The 22,838-nt window shown below is 43.9% G+C and overlaps 1 protein-coding gene across 2 annotated transcripts; it reads right to left on the bottom strand.

Moving 5' to 3' along the window:
• Window positions 1-10,831: 10,831 nt before the first annotated feature.
• Window positions 10,832-15,827, bottom strand: LOC118511863. 2 transcript variants are annotated; one of them, XM_036055443.1, is made up of 2 exons: window positions 12,504-15,827; window positions 10,832-12,340 (listed from the first exon to the last, which is right to left on the bottom strand). In XM_036055443.1, the coding sequence occupies exons 1-2, from the start codon at window positions 12,600-12,602 to the stop codon at window positions 11,780-11,782; spliced, it is 660 nt and encodes a 219-aa protein (XP_035911336.1). In that variant the 5' UTR covers window positions 12,603-15,827; the 3' UTR covers window positions 10,832-11,779. The 2 variants fall into 2 exon arrangements, with proteins under 2 accessions (XP_035911336.1, XP_035911337.1); XM_036055444.1 differs by having other exon boundaries at window positions 12,478-12,645.
• Between the last annotated feature and the right edge of the window lie 7,011 nt (window positions 15,828-22,838).

Consider the following 22,838-nt stretch of genomic DNA (forward strand, 5'->3'; position numbering starts at 1 on the left):
TCAGAAACATCCTTGCACGATGGGAAACCTCTTGCAAGAACGAATCTTCAGCCCCATCAACCGGTCCTCACTTGTACGGACGTGCATGTACTTTTAAATTTAATTACTCCCGTAAGCTAATGACAGCTTCGCCCAACTCTCTCGCCCCATCGAACCGACACCGTGGCACATACAGACGACGGGTGTGCCAATGGCAGGAGCAAAATTTTGTAATCACGAAATAATTTCTTTACCTCCGTCCCACGGCAGCATTCGCACTGCAGCCGGCAGATATGTTAACTTTTCTTCCATTTAAACGTTCCGTTTCGAGCATTCAATGAGTCGACTAAAATCAGTGCCGGGTAGTGTTTCCGGCCGTCCCGGATGTCTATGATAGATATGCATTTTCTACTCATATAGCGCTGTCAGTGCGCCAGTTTGAAGAACCATCATCTCCATCAGCGCCATCACCGGTGCCGTAATCGTCCGACCGGTGGTACCATGTTTCCTTCTTCCTCCTGCGTCCCGCTTAAGGACTTCCATTTGGGACAGACACACACACACACACATAACCGGTCGAAGCACATACTCCTCGGAGCACAAGTACCCGGTCCACGATGCAATCGACGTTTGCTGTGGAAGCTTTTAGCGCCATCATCAGCACACACTTAAGCACTCTAAACCACTCACCACCCGGCCGGCAACGTACGTACGTACGGCCACGGCCATTGATGGCCGGTTTCGATGGTTGGAGTGTGCGTTAACTCGAAAAGTAAATGCCACTGATGAATTGGACACATTCCTCGGTGACAGCTGAAAAGCTCGCCGAGCTGCGTACGTCGAACTGTCGAGGGAGAGAGAGAGAGAGGGAGAGAGCGAGTAGCACGGGTAACGCCAAACAAATGAAACTTCATCGCTTTGACAACCTATCCAGTGCAGTTTTTGCCTGATCGTAATGCAATACGCCAGTTTAGTTGTTCACGTGGGGATCATTGTTGTGTTCAGAATTGATTTTTACCCAATGATTAATGTAGGCAAACGGAACGCAGGGGCACGCACACTCGGCATTAATTCAATTTACCCGCCAATGTGTGCAGTGTCACAATGCACCGGCAAGTGGCAACCCTAACTTTACACAAGCACGGTAAGGAGGTTGAGAGCTGTAAAAACCCTGCATTAAACCAATGCAATCGTTTCATAGCATCGGGGACATCGGTGAAGGCTCGAAGGACCCGGGCAGGAGGCTAGATGTAACTAAATTAAGCATGTCCGTTTTTATTTTATTGTTATGAATTTTTGCTCCACGATTTTTTTTTATTTCAACCCACCGTTTTGCATACATCACGGCGCATCATCAAACGCGGCTGTATAATGTGCCTTCAGCACCGATGCCAGCACCCAACCCAGCACATTATTTCAGTATTTATGAAGCCAATCAAAATTCTGCACGGATTTGTTTGCACCCGTTTGTCGTTCGGAAATCGTTCTTTTTTTCTGCTCTTTGTTCACTCCCTCTGCTGGATCGCATTTAATCTCGCAATTAATTTAATTTGTTCGACTTTTTTCGATCTGCTAATGGGCGTCCGGGCAGGTCCGGGTGAGTGGATTACAACATTGTATTGCAAAAAGCCCTCGCCAGCACCGAGTGCGGCCATTTATGGGAAAGGAGTGCCGATTGCGCTTTATCAGGATTTTGTAGGCTTCTGCTAATGAACAAATTGTATCCTCTTAATGTTTGCCGAACGATCAATGAGAATATCGAATGTTTAATTATTGTTTCAAGTGACAATTATTTTTTGTTTTACAAATGAGTCTGGCGAGGCGCGGCCTCAAGCCTCAGTAAGTGTCCAATTAAGGGCCGGTTTTTTATTTTATTTTCGCACAGTTCACTAAACTCGAGGCATTCATTAAACGTCATTAAACACACCGAATAGATAATCGAATCCGCAATAACTTTGCATTTGCACACATTAAAATGTCTGCACGTATTTCGCTTCCAAGCTCAATTTGTCCCGAAATTATTATTAAGGTAAGTGATTTTATAACTTCAAGCATAACTTTCATCATCAGCATTGTCAATGGCGGATGATGGCTCCCGCATGTGACCGGGAGGATGTCACACGCTCAAATTCCTACCCCAAAACCTTACCCCGTGCGTGCTGTAGCTCAAGCAATCGACAAAAAGACATTAAGCGACCCGTTCCGGAGGTCATTTTGATTAGGTATTACTAAGCCACTGGCCACTGAGACTTCGACCAGACTCACGGGCTTCGATCGCAATGGACCGTTACTTCCGGGAGGGTGGGAACCACGGTCACACCTGCACGCCGTCAAGAAACCATTAAAATAAATGTTTATTGCAAAACATCTAAACTTTCATTAAAACCGTTATTAAAAGCAGTCAAGGTGAAAACGGAACTTCCCGTCAGGATCGTCAGAGATGCAGGCTGCCGTGTACGGTACGGTAGCCGTTGTCGTCAGCGTCGTCGGTCGGTCGCTGCTACTACAGCGGTGTCTTCTTTGCCGTTCGTTGCCACATCGAAGTCTGTTTGCGTTTCCGAAAGTAAAGTCGCTACTTGCACCTTGCCTCTGCCGTCCGCCATCACGCTGGATTTTACACCGAACAGGCGTCACCCTATGCAAATTAAGTCCATTAAGATCTTCCATATTACATTAGCCAAACTTTGGCGATTTTTTTTTTCTCTTCGTTCTTCGTACCCCCTTTGATTGCCTCCTCACTCGTCGCGTGCCACATTCCATTCGATGCTCTAGAATTTCTATCCAGTCATTACATTTTGGTGTGTGTGTGTGTGTGTGTGTGTGTTAGTGAGCGTTTTTTTTTCTGCCTGCTTTAGCTTTTTGAAATTCATTCAGATCCTTTCGTCTCGTTCGGACCTCAAAGGTTCTGATTCTTGTTTTTCCTTTTTTTTTTCGTTGCTTCCTGTTCTATGCTTGCTCCCGTTGCCAGAGTCAGCGACGCTTTCAGGCGAAGCGTCATGCTTGCCCATTAAGATTCGGGACCGTGCCTTTTTCCGTTACTTGCTGACCGGAACCTTTCCACACCACATGGGCGAACATCTTCATTAAAGAGGTATCGTTTTAATAAAACTTTAAACTTACCGTGCCGTCAGCGTTATGCCGCCGAGCGCAGCGCGAAGGTATTTTCTCCATTTTCGGTCGTCACGGGTCGCGGGAAGTTGGGCGTAAAATTCACAGGAATTTGTTTCGTTGGCCCGTTTTTTTTGTTGAGGTTCTATGTGCAAGAGCCAAAAAAAATCGGTAGAAGAAAACTTTTTCATATTACGAGCCGATGTCTACCATGCGAAGGTATGGAGATGGGTCGAAGGATCGTAAGCGGATTCTTGGATGGGCCGTCGTAGAAAGGATAATTAATTTTTTTTTATGCACACTGTGCCATGGATGTAAGGGACTGGATGAAATGTCCATTGGAACAGCTAGGTGAAGATTTTGTTGAAATATTTTATCCTTCCAAGCTGTCATCTGGTGTAACGCAGTGGCACTGTTGCTGGCTAGTATCAAAATGGGCGTAAGTGAATTATTGGGTAGCGGCTACAACACGAAAGGACTATAGAACGTTGCTTTAGTTGAACCTAGGTTTTGTAGTTGTCGAGGACTTGGAAAATGTCTTCACTGCGGGGGAACGGTAAGCAAACCCTAGATGGGGCTTGAACACCGGTCTATATGGTTTATACGTCATATAATAATTCATAATTTTTTAACATTTTAAATATGCCTCATTTATTCAAGAAAAAGTCATTCAAATCATGTCGGTGGGCAATGTTTTATTCCATTGCAATCGCTACAACAGGTGTCCAGCGTTCATCATACACACCACCCCATAACAGAACGTTCTGTGTGCCACTCAAATAGTTGAGCATTCTGTTATTTTATTGTCACATTTCGAACTTTTCTCATTTGCTTATTAAAGTCACCCCTATGCATACACAAACCTGCTGCTCGCTGCACAAACTATGCTTTCTCCTCCGTACAGCAGCAGCACCAGTGGAAAGCCTTCGGGTTCTGTTTTGCTGCCAAATCTATCGAGCATCATGTGACGCTCGGGACGGTATCTGTTGCCATGACTTGTGTGCTTCGACGCTCGCCTGTGAACGAACAAACTCAACAAGAACGAATTGGCCCCCTTGCGAGCACTCGCTCCGAGATGTTTCGAGAAGTTCCGGGCCCTGGAAAAGGAACAAAAGAAAACTAAATGATCATAAATTATCAAATTTCCACATACATATTTGCTAAGCCCCGGAGCGGCACGACAAACCGTTTGGACATTGGACCGAGCGCCTTCCTGCCCCTGGTACGGCTCCGGGCAGTGTCAACACGGTAGGCAGCTAGTTTGCAGGCGGCCGGATAAAAACTAGCTTGAAGAATGTTTCATGTTTATTTATATTCATTTGCAACCGAAGCATTCATCAGCCCACTTTCCCAGAGGTTTTCTGTTTCCGGCAGCGGGCAAGATCGCCCTGCACCGTACAATCTTGTGACTATAAATGGTGCTTCTGGGAGGAAAAACCAGCCGGTGGCATTCCTGTAACTGTTGACAATGTACCGGAGGATGTTCTGCCCTGCCAGGAATCATTTTGTGCCAATGAGAAGGATTTTGAATCATACGCCCGTATGTTGTGTAAAATTTTGTTGATTCAAAACTAGCTAACCTTCTAAATCGTTTTGGTTAAATATTTAAACCACTTTTATTGAAATAAAATGTGTTTAGAAATACGAATCTATATTTCGTTGTTCTAGTGTTTAGTCGATAAAAATTTTGACTGTTGAACTGTCGAGTTTATTTTTTGAAAAACATAATGGCTGGTTATATAGAATAAATAAGTCTTCATCATTTTACTTCTTCTTGACTTGACGACTAGCGTGTTGACCGTTGTTGGATAATAAGTCTTCATTACGGGGGAGCAGGATGGGATCCCATTTTGATCCGGCGTCGCTACCGTATCGACCACCAAAAACAAGACACAACTCGTTCTGCAATTTCTGGTTTTCTGTCACTTGATTTTTACCCGTAGCAAGGACGGGGTCATAAGCTCTCAAATTACTAAGTTAGTTACAATTTTCAAGTTTTAATTACGCTATTAAGACTAGACCATACAGATAAGACCAAAAGATACGCAACACTTAGCACTATTCCAACTCTTAGGTCTGGAAAAACTTGATCTATTACCTCAGATTGCGTTTTGATTGCACCAGAGAAATGCTCTGATTAGCGTACCTCTCGGCAATTAAAACCAATATTCGATGTACAAAGGCCAATATGAAAGATTATTAGAATACTATCCTTACTGAAACCTGGCCTGGGTGTCAAATGTTGGATTGATCAGGTACAGAAGTCCTCGATATCGCTAACGGTCTAGCGCCGATGTCTACTAAACTTAAATTACGACCCACCTGGCGGACGCATAAACGCCATCACTCTCTTTCGATTCTGGCCTCTAAGACACGCAGATCAGCATTGTCCAGCATGCGTTCGGTATCCACTGTCCACGTCATCGAATCCTTCCGCCTCAGACCACTATCAGGGCGTCGTCAACAGCTCACCTGGCTTGTGGTTTGGAGAGAGACTTGAAGGGAACGTCTTGGAGGGTCGCCACAGCCCTACTTGCACGGAAGAAATCCTCAATAACAAAGCAACGAATAGTTTTACCAATCTATTTCGAATCAGAACAACAAATACGGAGCTACCCTACGAAAAAAAGACAAGAATTGGAAACTCAAAACATGTAGAAGACCAAACAAGTTCAAGACTTGATCTGCATATTCGCTGCACGATAATGCGATCACCATACGGCTCGTACAGCAGGTCATTGTGGGAGTTCCTTCATTTTCTTTCTGTGCGCCTTGCATTCGTTCGCAGCTAAGAGGAATCCGTCAGTTTGGGACAAAAGTACCTCGTAGTACTTGGATTGCAAATGTTCTATACCAGTCATGTCAAATTGAACAGGTTATCAAAAGAAGTTAATTCTTGCATCTCAAGCTTACGTCTGCTTTATATTTGTAGCATAAAATTGAAGATTCTATTCCAAACTGATGTTCAAACTGCACTTAGATCGATGAATCTCTAATCTCTCCGTGCTCCTCCATATCTCACCTTAAAACTAGCTCATTATCGAAAGATTCTCTTTGTTTTTCTGTCTTCAGAAATCGCACCATAAACTTAACCTCCTACTAACGCTCCCACTTCCATCCAACCGTCCATTTCCACGTATCGAAAATGTGTAATCAGTCGGAAGCGGCACACTGTAACGTGGATGCAATTTATTTAAACCAACATCCCGATCTTAGGCATCCTTAATTTTCAAAAAACACTAGCGAGTTGAAAAAGAAAACCCAGCGAATGTATCCAATAACGACCGCGTACTTTGAGCAGGCCAGTAACCAATGCCCAATGCATACCGGAACAAGCGCGAACCAAACGCTTCGGGAGCGTGTGGTGCGAAAAAAGAAAAGCACATTCCCGTGCCCTTTTCCGTTGGCAGGGGCGGGTGTTGGAAAGTTTGTACGCTAAGCGCTCAACCACCGTAATCCTGTTCGGTATTATTTTCGCTTTCGCTTAAAATATGTAGCATCATAAACTACCGATAAAAGTGCCCCGTAAATGTAATGCTGCGCTTACGACGTTCATTCGTACCGAACGGTCCCGCTTGGCCGATCCGGCTGGGGCAGCTGGAGAAATTCAATTCACTTCCGGTTTTTGCGGTGGAACCAACCGAGCGCCTTGTCGGAAGCACAACACACAAAGAGTGTTGACCAGAGGGGGGTTGCGGAGGGAGGAGAAGGAGACGAGCGGGTAGGAGTGGACGCAATGTACGAGCGAACGGATCTATCGAAAGTTACTACCTAGGAAACCAAATCGCGCCCTTGTCCAGCTAGGGAATGCACTTGCAATTTCACTCAACTGCATAAGCTCAGGAATATTTTCTAGCCCACAACTTTTTCTAGCCCCCGTGCTGCGAAGTTCTCGTTCCTCGTCCCGAAAACCCCTACTGGGCTGGGCCAAGAACGTACCGCAGCTCCTTGGCCGGAAACTTGGACCGGCACAAATTTACACCATTCGACCAGCGCTCGTTACGCTGTAACCGGCTAAGCTTCTGGAGCGTTGAAACTGCTCATCCGCAAAAACAGCATTTCTCCCAAGACGATCGGCCGGAACCCGATGGGAAGAGCGTGTAAATCATGTCGTATGAAATTAAAAATAAAAACACCGAACAACGATCCTGCCGAAGCAAACACTCCAAATCGGACAGCGAACAAGGCCCGGGGATTTGATCCGTAAAGAATAAGGCAACTTGTTCGTAACATTGCAGAAGGATATGAAGGTTAAGATGTACGGTTAATAACAATTGCTCGGGACAACAACAGCCGAACAACTAAGTGACCGATGTACCAGCTTCAATTACATTAATGGTAGGAAAGTTCCGACGAAAATGCTCCAGCTGCGAGTTGGGATGCTAACGAGACAAAACTCTAGCCGCAAATCGTTTTGGGAGCTTTGCTACCATGTAGCAATAGGGCCAATCAACCGAATATTACGAATTACCCAAATTGTGTACCCAGTATTCAAGTAACACTGTCCAATTTATCAAACGACTCTGCATAGCAGCCTCATAAAACTAATCTTAAGACGTGGAGGATGAAATTCATTAACATCTCACAATCCATTCCCATTATGAGCATCGTCGTCCGATTCGTCGCACCGGATGACAAAAAGTGTGCTTTTGATCCAGCAACTCTTCCCCGAGGGCCAACCATCGCACCAAGGACGCCGGCCAAAAAAGGCGAACATTCTTAATTATTTCATGTAGCTTCACCTCGTAACATTATCCCTTTTGGCACGAGGTGGTTTTAGGTGCGCTTGTTCTGGTAATCCGCTTTTCTGCTGTGCCACTCCACCGTACGGCTGAGCAAGGAGCTTACAGTTTTATCTTCCAGCAGTGAAGATAGTTCTTTGATGCTTTCGGTTCCATTCGGCGACCGTCTCCTGCTGGCCAACGCTCACCAATCCTCGATGCGATACGTCCGAATTGCGTCCAATACGCCGCCACCGCCAGAGATTCGTTAAGATTACTGGCTCACACTTTTGCCCTAACTCGAGGGTACCTTGGATTGGGCGCTTTTTCTTTTTTCTCTCTCTCCAGTTCCCGTCCTCGTGCACCATCTCCAAAGTCATACAAAGAAACTTTATCGTGAGAATAATTGAAAGTAAAATAAAGTCACACCGTGGCAACTGGAACGGTGCTCCAGTGCTACAACGTACAGCAACGTACACAATGGAGCTTCACCAAGGACCCGGTCGCTCAGCACAGGAGAAGACCACAAAGCCCAACCCGAAGGATAAAGATGGTGGATAAATTCTTCTTTTCCCACGGACACGGCAAGCCTGCATTTCTTAAACAGCCCGATAAAAGGAAACGGAGACCTTTTTCCACGCTACCACACTACTTGTCTCATTACTATCCTCATAAGTGTTTTACTCACCGTTTGTGCTGTACCGTCCCCAACGCAGCCACCGAGCCTTCTCGCAAGCTGGCGAACCACGGAAAGGATTCTAATTAAAACATTCTAAGAAGTACAAATCCTCGAAAAGCGAGTGAAAATTTCGTTTCTTACGGGTGGTCCATTGAGCGCTTCGATCGTCCATGCATCGTTTGTTGCGAGCCCGGGTAGCTAGACGTGCCAACGTGCCCCGCAAGCTAAGCAAATAATGTTCGCACGTTTCAGTGAGATGGAAACAAAATGTTCAACAATGCGTGTCGATTAAATTATTTCTACCGTGGAGCGGTGCTGCTAAGGGACAATTGTTGCTTATCCGTTAACATTTTGAATCGCCCGAAATTGTGTATTCTTTTCAAGGATAATACGGCCCATCTGATTTGATTAGTCAAATTCATAATTGTGTTACTACTTACTAACTTGTAGAAACACCGATGCAAAAAGCGATGTTTAATCATATAGCTTGAGATGATTATTGAAAAGTTTTAGACATTATCTTGATTCGGTTTGGTGAAGTGAGGAATGATTTTAAGATCCAATAACTAGAAAGATTCGAATCAAATTGGATCCCACATGACAAATTCGAATTCAATTTAGATTTTACTGGGATCCGTGTTTGACTCGGAGTTGATAAGGTTCTGAATCCGATGAAATCTCCATCCGATCCGACTCAGATCCAAACCCGATCTGAATTTGAACCGACTCAGACCCTAAACCGATCTGAATTCAGTCCTAATCTGAATGGAATGTGAATCTGATCCAAATCCGTAAGAATTCTGCATCTGATCCGGATCCGGCCCAATTCTGATTGAGATCTGCATTCGATTTAAATCCGATCTGATTCCGATTCTATTCCGATCCGAAACCGATTGAGATCCGATTAATATTCTATTAAGATTTGGTTGGGATACGATTGGGATTCGATTGAGATTCCATTAGGATACGATTAGAATTCGATTGGGATTTGATCAGGGTTTTATAAGGATTGGGTAAGAGTGACTTGGATAAGTGGACAGGAGGGTTCGAATACTTTTGTTGTTTATTTTCATAATTCTTGATCACTTGGAGTCATCACATGGAGCCTTGGTGAAGGTTGTGTCGGTCAGTTGAGCGAAGTGGTTCATGAAAAGTGAAGGAACAAAAGAAAAATACTATCATGAAAGAATTTGAATGCATGACTCTCACACTATCTCACTGGCCAAGGCGATAGCGGCGCCGGTCTTCAAATGACAGGCACGTGATTCAAATCCCTTCCAGACCGGCCTTCGCACGCTGGACTGATTTGTCAGTTACGGATGAAAACAAGTCACGGAAAGTCAGAAAAAGGCAAGGCAAGTCCTTTCGAATTTAACGTGTCAAAGAAGATTATCATCTTATAGAAATGATTCTTTGACTATAATCATCTTATAGTCAAAGAATCATGATCTTATAGATATAAAACAACTGCTTATTTCACGATTCGTATTTTCCGCAACGATATAGCTACATTTTCTTTACATGAAAGGAAAAGATTCATACTGCACACTTCACTACCAACCAGCTACGTGCTAGCTACTTACGCTGTTCTACGTACCTACGAACATTTTGAAACTTTTCTCATTGCTTTTAACGTGACATAATGTGCGTGTCGGTTTCATAAAAATGTAGCCCGCAAAAGTCTGTCTCCGTACGGATCGTACGACCGCGCCGAATGAGTGCGCCGTGCAACAAATCCATGCACCCATTATCATGTAAAGCGAAAAAGTTTGTCCCTAATCTCTTCATCAAAACTGGCAATGAAGAAGATTGCTGTTGACGAGATAAAATTAAAACGTGGCAAGCGGTTCCCGGCAGTGCCGGTCGGCTCCATCCCGTCGCCATACTTAGCACATCGTTTTGGCCTACAACGTGCGACTGTGGAGGAAGCGTGCGCGCCAAAAAACTACCTGTTAATAATCTTACCAAATTAGCGTCTAACGTTATCAGCATGTTGTTGTTTTTGAGGATGGGGCCATGCTGGTCTGCCAAAGGAGAGTGCAGACAGATTAGCAGTGCACTTATCCACGCCCCGAAACTCATGGAAACGAGCTGTACCTGTTGAGGGCGTTATGCCTAACTTTACACATTACATGAGCTTCCAGGAGTTAGACAACGTCCCGTGAATGCTGAGTTGGGTTTGTGGATTACGTGAGCTTATGTGTATTATAAGATGAATGGTCTTTACATTGATGTAGTGAGTGGAAGAAAAATGTATATTAACTTACCAACCAACCAAGGTATATTTTCAACTCCGTTCGTTTCTTTCCATCGTAAGCAAGAATTCATGCTTTGCTTCTTGTTTTGATACCTCTTTTGTGTTTATTTACAAAAAAATCTGTAGCACTAGCATCACTATTTTCACGGTCTAACGCCGTCGTCTGACAATCAATATTGAGGTCAATTTTGGCGAGCTCATCAACGCCATTACCTCTTGTACCTACCATGCCTTCTCTGTCCATATAGAGAGAAGGGTCGCCCGGAGTCATTTTTATTATATGATCCATCAAGAGCCTGGCGAGTCTAATTGGCTAAACAATGATTTTTCACCGTCAATGTAATGAACCCATCATTATCCTTCCACACATACGGAGCTAAAACTCTTTCTGAGCGCCTCCTTATCCTTTGCGGATAAAACTCGGCTGAGCGTGGATAAACTCCATCAGTTTCAGTTAGAGCCCATGTCTCACAGGCGTACTAGGCGTAATATTTAAGGCAGAGTAATTGCCTGTACAGAACAAAGTTCCTAACGGTGCTGACTTTGACCCCAAATAGGTGAAGTTTTGGGCGGACTTTATTTGTTAGTAGGGCCGCCGAAGGTCATTCGGCTGGCTTGTTATTTACTAAAAAACCTTGAATCATTGAACTTCATTCATTTCAAATCTTCTTGACGTTACTAGTCACTTAAAATTGCATTCTTAGTATAATTTCTCGTTAGATACGCTGTATTTTCATGTAGTTTTTCTATACCAATCTTTACCCATAATCCGTATGGTGTGGGTATTAAAGTGTCACCGATATTTGCAAGACAGAAAAGGATATCGTATCCCGTCCGGATCGTTTCCAAATTCAAAGGACTGACAATTCGGCTACGTTGAAAATTAAGTCAAGGAAGCCAGCGATACCAGGCCGAGACCTCTCGCAATTGTATTACCAAAGAAGAACAAGTTCGTCTAAAAATCACTCTAATTTATATCCATAATTTGTAGTTCACCAGCACCCATCCATTTACAAACTTAATACATCTGTCTTTCTACGCAACGGTTTCGGCTTTGAAGCAATCACATGGCAGACGCTTGAGAAGAGCTTCGAATGCAGGCATCCAAAACGGGTTGATTTGTAACCGTCCGCTCGCCTTTACATCATCCACCGAGCCCCCGTCCAAAGTTGACCGACGACCAGCGAGTCCACCGAACCATCGGTCAAGCAGCCCGGCCAAATCCAGCGCCAGCGAACAGTGGACCAGAAACATTTGCGCCGTAATTGTTGCGCCCAAGCTTTGTAAGCGGCAGTACACGAAAAACTGATGGTACCATTCCTCCTCGTCCGTCAGGTACTGCAGATGGATGTCGTTCTCCGCGTGGTACATCGAAACGAACGCCGACACCACGAACAGCAGGAAGGCGCCACCCGACACTATCGCCTCGACCGTGTAGTTTAGCGCGCAGCAGTTCTTGTACAGAAACAGGAACGAGTAGAACGAGATCAGAAAGTAGCTGGCGTACAGACCGCAGAACAACATCTCGTGGGGAAACGGTTCCGGATAGTGCAGGAATCCCTGGATGTGCAGCCCGGCGCAAATCAGGCAGCAAATCTTCGCACCGCGACGTCCAACAGCAACCGCACCACGTCGTACACCGTCACCAGCAGCGCAATGAACCACACGTAGCCGAGAAAAAGAACAAATTGTCTTAACATGACAAGTCAATTTGATGGAACACGGCAGCGCACCAGCAGCAACGACGCCCTTTGCTTACGGTTTCTACCAGCTTCATTCCAAGAAACGCCTGCTTTTCCTGTCGCCGTGTGCGATCTCGCTCCGCTTGGCCACTGTTTCCCGCGGCAATTTCTGGCATGACTTTGCCTTCTACCGGGGGCACAGCACTTTGCTCTACACGCAATCTAACCTTACTTCTCACGAAACACTCGAATTGGACCAGCACAGCCCCCACCTTCCACGCACCGGCAACAGCGAGTCCACGAGTAAAACAACCGATAAAACGATTACTCAATATGCAACTAACTAACAGCCTCTACCAACCGCGCTGTATCGAGCTGTGAGTAATTTATGGTCCCAGTTGGCATTGCTAGCACGCTGGGAAGAAGGCACCATCGTGTACGTCACGCTGGAAATCCTTACCGCGCCTACTTGGACGGAGCTTCAATCTTGGTGTAATTATACCTTGGCTGCGTCCGCCTAGCTAGCTCGCTGACTCATCACTGTTTGAAGTAAACCGTGCGAGGAGAACCGTTTGAGACTAGACAACATCCAGACACACGACGTACACGATCTTGTAATGAAATCGCTCGATTGCAATGATTTGCAGGAAAAAAAAAGAAGCAGGAGAGACGAACAGTGCGCGTAACGTAATACACACTGCTGCAGGTTATCATCCATCAGTTTACATCATGCATAACCCAATACGCTGGCGCACCACCGTATCATCTACAACTTTTCGCCTCAGTACTTCGGCACAATGCGCAGCACGATGTAAAAATGTCTTATCACGCTAGACACAATGGCACAAGCGTACATCCCGTGTACACACGTATCATGCAACGATACGAGGCCAAATAATCCACAGCCCAGGAAAGGAAACACTAAACCCCCGTCGTGTCATTGCTCGGGACCTTCAGGAGATGAACAACATGAACCCATCTCTCCATGTTGGGGAGTCTCGTAATTCAAATGTTTACTTTAGGCAATTTGTTTTTAATGGACTGGAATCCATCCAGCGTACACCGTAAAACGATACCTTCCCGGGCCGTTCACGTGGGCTAGCATAAAACTGTAGGCAGCGAGCGCCTTGCGGAACATTACGGTGAACAATAAAAATGTATGCCGTCCTGGTCCTGGTACTGCTGGACCAAAAACTGATCCAAATCCATCCGGGAGGGCCGAAAGTACCAGCCCATCCAGCAATTGATGACCAGATGGATCGGTCAGCCTCGTAAACCGTCTTACGGCCGACTAGGGCACCCCAGTTTAGAGTCAATTAGGCTCGACATCCTGTAAGCGATATGGGAAGCGAAAATGAAGGAATCCGGTTACGGTACACCATTACGTTATTAAAGCTTGCTCCGGGTGGCGATCGATCGATAAAAATTGAATTTAGCTGCTGTGTAAATGACAGAGTACGAAGCACGTTTTGGAAGTACAGTTATAACTATTGGTTGTGATATTTTCTTACTAACTTTAATTTGGCCAGCATCTTCAAGGAATTAGAATAGAAATTGCCAAAAATTGTGCCACGTGTAGACTAGACTGAAAAGGAGTGAAAATCACGTATTTACATGAAAATCAACGAGTCATGCCTCAACAGGACACCAAGCATGGAGGAAAACTATTTACCACAATTTTCCACGTCCTTAGACTCTAAACGATTTTAACCCTGGGTATGCCCTGATATGCATTCGGAAAATCGTCCACAATGCTTATCTGTCCTCCTCGAGATGATCCAAAGTTCCTTACCTTATAGTCTTCCTTCAACATGCCGTGCTAGAATCCAAACGAAGACTTCACATCTATCCACAGTCAGAAAAGCTTTTTCAGAACAGAAACTCTTCTTCAAACTTATTGCTTCTACCTTTACAGTAGTTCAGTCCAGTTTGGTTATGTTTTGCCATTTTCTCGAAAGACGATCAACCTATTGGGCACTATTGTCGCCCATTTACTAATCCCACCAATCGTCCAGGGCCAGGTGCTCCCACAGGGCAGGATTAGATATGAACTTACCCACTGTCTCGTCGGTAAAATAAAAAAGGAAAACTGCAAAACCACCTTCAACTTTACCGAAAACCCTCAACGCCACTGCCAGTAACGATAAAACAGCACCGACCGTCTTTAGTGCAAGAAAGCGCATACCTAAGCCCGGGACCGTGCAGCTAAGTGCACTTGCGACTGTGGGGCTGTGGTTTTTCTTATCCCCCGTTTTTGTTCTGTGCACAGTTAAACACGGATGCTTATTTTCCTTCCAGCTTTGCAAGCCAGTGCTGCAGCCACACGATTGTAGCATTAGTAACGCCAATGGGTTTCTTCCTCGGGACGACTCAGGACGACAATCACACAACAACCACACATACTCTTTCTCCCTCTCTCTCTCTCTCTCTGTCTAGCTGAGTGTGCTGTGTATGCTTGTCTCCACATGTAGTGTCGGTTCATTTCCCGCTGACCGGCAAAGAGGTTTGATAAAATCCTATTTAAATATTTCCATAATGGAATAAATGATAACGGTTATTGCCGTCGTTATCCGCCACGACAGCTAACGTTTCGCCGGATGTTCCCACCCGGATGGTTGCTGGTCGTGGTCGACGGTTGGTGGTAAAATCTTGGCCAAAGTCACAAACATTTTGCGGTGCAGCCAGAACTTATGGCGGCCATCGCTTCCTAATGGTTCGGTCGGTAGAGGTTGCTGCGGCGAGCCGTTCAGGTATAGTTTAAACTTGGAATTAAACCAAATAACAGTGAAAGGAACAAATTACAGGGATATATAGTGGGGCAATGGTTTTGCCTCCCATGTGCATACGTATTCAGTGAACCAGTAAATTGAAAGGAGGTTGGATTCAGACATGTATTGGGTAGGTTTTTTTAAGTCAAATTGAACAGGTGGCTCAAATTTTGGTAGATTTATTGTAAGAACATTTTCTGTATCAAAGACCATCATCATGTACTGTTTTATACTTTCCACCCTAAAATAAGACCACCATTTCCTTACCGAAACTATATGCAGACAAAGCTTGTATGAATCACAAACCAGTACAAACACCGATACCACACGTTCGAACTTAAATCAGCAAAGCTTCCCAATCATTGTCCAACAGGGAAAAGGTGTGTGTCGGTATCGTAGGAGATTTTACTAATGGCTTTTTGGGGGCGTTTGTCACCATTTCGTCCCAGCTTTGCCAGGATGGAATCAGGAAGGATCAACCCAAAAGCAAACCTGTTCTCATGATGATGTCTCCCGGCACATCAGGTGGACCATCCTTGGTGAAATAAAACTGGCCAAAGAAAACACACAGGCTTACACGTGCTCGCAAACCAACCAACACACCAACACACATCCCGCACACGCATTGCCTCCCAATACCCCTCCCGCCCCATCCCGAGCCCCGTGGGCCAGCTGGTGTGTAACACTCTAGTAATGCTAAGAAACATAAATTATGTAACACCCTCACAGAAATCCGATTGAAGCTCGGAGACGACTTGCCCCCCGGCATGGCATCAATTTCCGGCCACACGAGTAAGGCTGCAGGGGCCTACCTTACTTTAAGGCTGTGAATATTTCAGACCACCACATGCGACTACCATCCCAGAGCACTTTTATCCCATCGAATGCGGTACCGGTACCGTTCGATGTACCCAGTGCTGGCCAATTCACTAATACGGCGGCTTCGGATCGAAATGTGACTAATTGGTGAGTCGTTTGCTGTTGTTCACTGCGTGCCAAACGGAACCGATGATGGTGGGATGATTTATTCAGCTCGATTGGAAAATTTAAACCACGGTATGATTAAATATTTGATCATATCTAAAAGTACCAAACTAAGCTCGGCCGCTCCCTCAATAATGCAGACACAATGTAACACTTTTCGTCCATGCGTCTAGGAGCTTCGTAACGCCAGCGGCCTTACCTTCATCCCCAGCGAAGCGACCGAACCAGACACAAGCACAAGCAGTAGGCTCGAGTGAAGTAACTCGTGAATCGATCAACATTTGCACACAAACCACTGCCATTCCGGGAGCAATCGGGCTGAGAATGTTACCTATTTAGTCTGTGGTTGCCACACACCAACGCGAGAACATCCACCGGCATCAGGCTTCAGCAAATAATTTAACTCTTCAGTTACACACAGTGCTATGCATTCCAGTATTCTGAAAATTCAATTTCTTTATTGCATACCGCTCGAGATAACTCTTCCAACCCGAAAGCACCCTTTTCTTCAACAGAACCATAACTAAACGTGTAACTTTTTCCTTAGAAATCGATTAGAATAGTACGCCTCCACTGGTGATTCCGGATCCATGAAAAACCAGCTTTACTGCTAACTTGTAGATACTTGAAAAACACGCACATTTTAGCTATTTTCTGCCATCAGACTGCTAGTCCACTAACAGCCAAGTCCCGACGAACAGAGCGAACCTTCCACTGGTGTACGCGAAACCGTACGCCGATCATGCGCACTCTTCCCTGCAGGCCTACTGGCGGAACACTCAGCGTGAGTGGAATTTTGCCAAAAAGTGGGAGGGGGTTATGCCATTACAGCGGGCGAGTGCATGTAAACCGGTTTTGAAAAATGCACTCCGACGTGAGAGTCTTCCCCGTTTAGTGGTGAGTGAACAGGACCCACCGTCAGTGAGATCCTCGCAGGATAGCACTAAGCTCCTTCGCTGTTTGGGGAAAGTTCGTCCTTTGAGTTCCATCATTGAGTGTGCTGAGTTCTCGCACTCGCGTACCTTAACCTCACGGCTTCTTCTTCCCAAATCTTGAAGGACGTTCCAGTGGAGAACTTCCCAAATCCATCCAACGGTCTAAGATAAGATTGCCGACTGCTCTTACCCACACATACAGCTCCTCAGCTTTAATGTTTACCCGTAACTTTGCTACACGTAATTATTACCTTATCAATCATGGTGCGATAAAACAAGAAACTTTTCATCTTTTAATGCCCATCAAACCTAACGAAAAATGCACTACCGTCAAACTTTTTCGACCGACTTGAAAGCAATTTTATTCATTGTTTTTACGAGGCGGTTGGATTGGGCTGGAAGCTAAGACAGCCGCAGAGTGGGTGGAATTTTGCGTTTAGCATTATTACACTTCGGGAAACTGCTCGCGCGGAATGGCGTAAATGTCGCTGCCGGCTGTTTAAAAATTACAAACACGTGATTGGTAAAGTCTTTACTAGGATATGGTACAATTATTAGCTGCAACAAAAATATTGCTTAGTAAAAAATGTTTAATGATTATATTACAGTAAATGCGATATGTTTTTTAAAAAATTGTTATTATAAAACATTAATCAAATATTATCTATTTTATGGCTTTTAGTTCAATACCAATCGACACATATTCATAGCTTTTCGCATTAAGTGCTAATATTAAACGAAAAGGGGAAAAGTTGTATAGGATATTTATTAAATGTGTGTAAACCCTTCGATTCTTTCCACTTATCGCAAAAAACTGTCGCTGATTGTTCATTGAATCGTGTAAATTAGAATTCAATCTCTTCATGTCAAGTATAAACCAGGTATCCATACCAGGATACGAGAATGGCGGAAACATGGGAACGCTGATTTCTCTGGTCCCCGTTATCTGCTAAAGTCGTTAAATGGAGATAATATTATTTTGTGATTAAATTGCAAAATTAGTTAATTCACCACACCACTTCATCTACGTTCGAACAGTTTTCCCTAATTATGTATCCATAACAAGTTTGCAATATTTCACAATCCATTGGAAACGTTCCTCGCACTGATTGAACAGTTCCATCATATTGATCAAAACCCTTTAAAAGTATTTTGTTTATCTTACTATTAAAATTTTACTCCCTTGACTAAATTATTTTAAATTAAGAGCTTGTAAAATTATAATAAATTATTATTATACTTGAAATCGAATTTTTGGATTGTTTTAGTAATTAAAACACTACAAATAAGCTAGCACGATAAAAGATAAGGTCCTGTGGTCAATGCGATCAGTTAGCTGCACTGATCGAAAGAAGGACCGGTTATCCAAGCACGAACAAAAAGTCTCCCCGTACATAAAAACTGATCTTCCAGCTACGGGTACACCTAAGCAAAGATTTGATACCCTTTCATATGGAGAAGATCTTCCAATTTAAAGAAGCCCAAGAAGAAGTAGAAGATGACAGTGACCAATCGCACGTATTGTAGAAAGTTTATTTATTATTGAGTAACACGGCTCGTTTTATCAGCATCTCTTATGTTGACGCCGTACAATTAATGTATGAAATTTCCTCCGTAATGCTTGCCTAATCCCGAGCAAGCTCGGTTGATATGTTGTAGAATCTATGTATATTCTTCTTCTCCGTTAGGGACTACTTCAACATCTGTTTGATAGTTGATTGATGATAATTTTCATGTATTTGGTCGGCTTTGGGATTTTATTCTAACTGAATGTAAGATTATATTCTTTGTTTGCAAGGATCCACAACGCTTGCAGTGAGCTTGCATTATCCCACTATCCATTTCAAACATTCCCCTAACTTTTCCAACAATTTTTGAAAAATTCCAACTTTTGTATGGAGCGAACTCTGCAAATATTGATAGTGAGAATAACAAAGCATTACTCAATGATTCTCAGTGATTTTCCTGTACATCTGAATTGAAAATCACTGATGTAGATAACTTGAAGCTCGAATTGCTAGTACTGGCAAAATTTCAATTGGCAATAATGAACCAGGACGTACTAATGAAAAACAAAAAAAGTCCAAATCCACAGAAACGAAATTGTCTTCTGGTGTAAAAATAGTCCTCTACTCAGATGAACAATGTTGTTGACAAATAAAACTCAAGCATAACACTCTCTATCCCTAATTATTACTGACACAGACCATTTGCGCGTTCAAAACAACTGTAAAAAATCATTTAAAATGCAATAGCAAACCCACACCACAGAGTGATATGTCAAACGCGTGGTAAGGGGGGAAGTATTCCTCCCGACCGGAAGCTGACGGTGGCCACTCGCTGTTAAAAGTGTTATAAACCGTCCTTATTAGCATTACTAAGTGGTGACCACAAATCAACCATCACCAGCCGACGGCTGCGTTGGCCAATTAAACGCATCACATATTAGCGGTTGCGAACGTGTGACGCTGGGGGAGGCCGTTTCCGTGGCGATAAAGTAAATTATTAATGTAGAAACTCATCAAACGCAAACGCGTGCAAAGTGTTGATTTTCCCCGCTTCCCTGTTTCTTCCCTTTTGCTTCCTTCCTGCCTCTCAAACGATTGCTACCTGTCATTAGCCATCCAGTGCCACCACACCACGCCACTGCTGACGACAAATTCCCAAGTGCGCCTGTAATTCTGACCATGATTACCACGCACGAGATCAGCCCGGGCGATGTTTGATGGGGCGATGATGCCTTGTGGAGATGGAAACAACATATATATATTGGCAACTTTTCACGTTCTTTCGGTGTACCCGCACCCTTCAGCAGCTGAGCAAACGGGCGCCTCCATTCGGAAAGGGCAACCTGGGGAAAAAACGGGAAGTCGAAGAAAGAGAAGAAAAAAAGGGGCGTTGCTCGGAGGACGCAAGAAAAATGAGATAATTTCCACGATAACAAAACCAAGACATCCTAAATGGTATCCTCAGCAGCTGGCTTTGAACCAAAAACCCCCCGGGCAAACCGCATCGTGCCCGCGCACCAACGTCCCCGCTTAACCGCATGCCTAAACATAAATAATCCAATCAAAGATATAAATTACTTCCCATTACCGCTGGCATATTTCATTTTCAAAATTAATTGAAGCTCATGGTGTTGAATCGTATGCACGCCGGAATTCGCTCCACTAGTGCCAAGAAACCAGGGGGGGGGGGGGGGGGCTAACAAAACATTTGCCGTTGTTTCATCCACCATCCAACATCATACGAGGAAATTAAGGCCCCGAACCTGGTAGGCACGGACGACACACGCACACGCAAAGAGCTGCCTATTGTTTGTGCTTGTGCCTATCACTAGCCTCGGAAGAATACGGCCCAAAAGTTAACCGCAATCTTTCTGACACATCATCCTCAAGGTAAACAGACAAGCGCTTATCCGCCCTTCACACTTATCGCAAGCACTTGCTAAGCATCTAAATCCTTTTATTTTCTTCCGTTGGCTGTTTGTAATTAATCACAGATTCTTAAATTATGAAAGCAGCGTGGAAATAAAGATTATTTCTAGGTAGCTTAAAGCTAGAGGCTTGTAGTATATGACAGCCTTCAGAGCTATTCAGCAACTTCGACTTTAACTTTTGACTTTAAGTTAATACAACAGTTTATTGTACTGGTGGCCAAGCGCTTTGTCTTAACGTCGCCAGTAACGAGTTACTCGATAAAAACACACACCGAAAATCCAACATAATAATGACATCTGAGGTTAGTAAATTCTCTAATCAAATAAGACTACTTTACCGCATTACCTTCCCGCGTCTTCTGCGGTTCAGTTCCGCTGCCCAGTAGTACGTAGTAAGAAATAAACTACCCAAATATAATGGGCCCAGCGTTACGGTTAGCGTCCAGGAGCTCGGACCATTCCTTTTGTGGTCTGCTTTCTTTCTACGTTGATATATGGTCTCTCTCTCTCTCTCTCTCTCTCTCTCTCTCTCTCTCTCGGTCTTCCTTTGCCAACACTGTGTACCGTGTTTCTGTCAACGGCGCTTTCGCAACGGCTAGAGTGCTGTTGTGTTGTTCTTCCATTTTCTGTAAACCTATCTTACCGTTTGATCAGCACGATGGAAACAAGGGTTGGTTTTCTTTTTTTGTGAGTGTGTTTGCTTTGTTTGCCCTTCACATGCGAAAGAGTTGGTGCTGTCCCAAAAGATTGAGAATCTTCCATTATCTGCACACCGTGCGACCACTGGCCACCACCGGGAAGTCCGTGTGTCTTCAAGGCGTTCGTCGTACATGCAACACGCGCTGGCATTGCACTCCTGCCAAGGCGAGAACCACCAAACACACACACGCTCTTACAGCTCTGGCCAAATGGAAGTTTTCTTCCACGAGAAAGAGGAAGTAGCCAGAAAAAAAGCACTTACTTCCCCGTAACGCCTTACAACACGTAAAGCCAGTAACGATAAAAAAGAGTTGTTCATGGTTGCGGCGCAACCATGTGCGCCGTTCCCCCTTCCATCAAACGACACAACGGCGCACTGGCAAAGCGTTATTTTAATGTGCAGCAAAGTGCTTTCAATGCCCACAGACAACCGTTTTCGCCCGATTATCTTCGTGGTTGGCACGAAATTGGAAACTAAACATGCTCATTGGTAATCGTGGGAGCGTAGCATCTTTCTTTTCCTTCATCTCATCTCGTTTTAAACGGTAGTGTGATAGTTTTTTAAGTGATATATTTTTTATAAATAAATAAAACTCAATTGTAACATATTTGAAACATAAGAATTTTTGGAAAAATTGCAAAACAAGGTAATAGGGTTTTGATCAATGTACAGACACAGACATTAAACACTCAATGGAAAATTATTGCATTCCTGTTGTGGAAAGATTAAATCATACAATAGAATGCTGCATTCAGTTGAGAGAATTTTGCAATCAACTGAATATTGAGGAAGCTGTAATTACAGCAACATTTCACACAATTTTTTGGCATAATATAAATGTTTATGACATTAAACAGAAGCTCAGTAGAAAATTCGCAGCTGATTGCTAAGTTCCACATCCGGGTTAAAATTCAACTAATAAATGTTAATGCAACTATATTTGTGAAATTGTAATTCGTCAACACACGCGGTGTTGACTATACGGCGACTAGCCGTCACACTTTAAATAAATAAATTAAATGAAATAAAATATGAATGCAACATTCCAATGAATGATTGTAACTGGAATGGAATTGCAATTTTTCTCTATCCAGTTGATTTATGTCACCAAGTCAATGAAAAACTCCAGTGTAAAAATAAGTTCACAAGTGTTTGATAAGTTCGTGAAATTACCAACGTATGCAAATCTTTCTAACAATCCACAATATCATCAAACTATAAAAAAATTATGACAGAATTGCTAAAAAACACCTCATGAATCAGAGTGTCTAAACATAAAGTGTCCGATTTTGAATACCCACCACTGTATGTATTTTTTACTCAATTGACGACTGTGACTGTGGGGCATCCCTATGCTTCTGAGGTAGGATCTTACTCTCCACCTTCTAGGGCTATCGACTTCTTAGCTTATGCCTGCCATTTTTGGCTTTCTACACTTAGAGATACTTAGATATGAGGGACGGCCTACTTGGGATTTAAGCCCCGATCCTGTCATTTGAAGACCAATTCTGTCGCCTCTACTAATAGGCCGCCCCTGGAAATATAATAAGCCTTTCGGAAAGAGACCCATCTGAAGCATCCTTTTT

Source organism: Anopheles stephensi, chromosome 3 (assembly GCF_013141755.1).
Source record: "Anopheles stephensi strain Indian chromosome 3, UCI_ANSTEP_V1.0, whole genome shotgun sequence".
Classification (NCBI taxonomy): domain Eukaryota; kingdom Metazoa; phylum Arthropoda; class Insecta; order Diptera; family Culicidae; genus Anopheles; species Anopheles stephensi.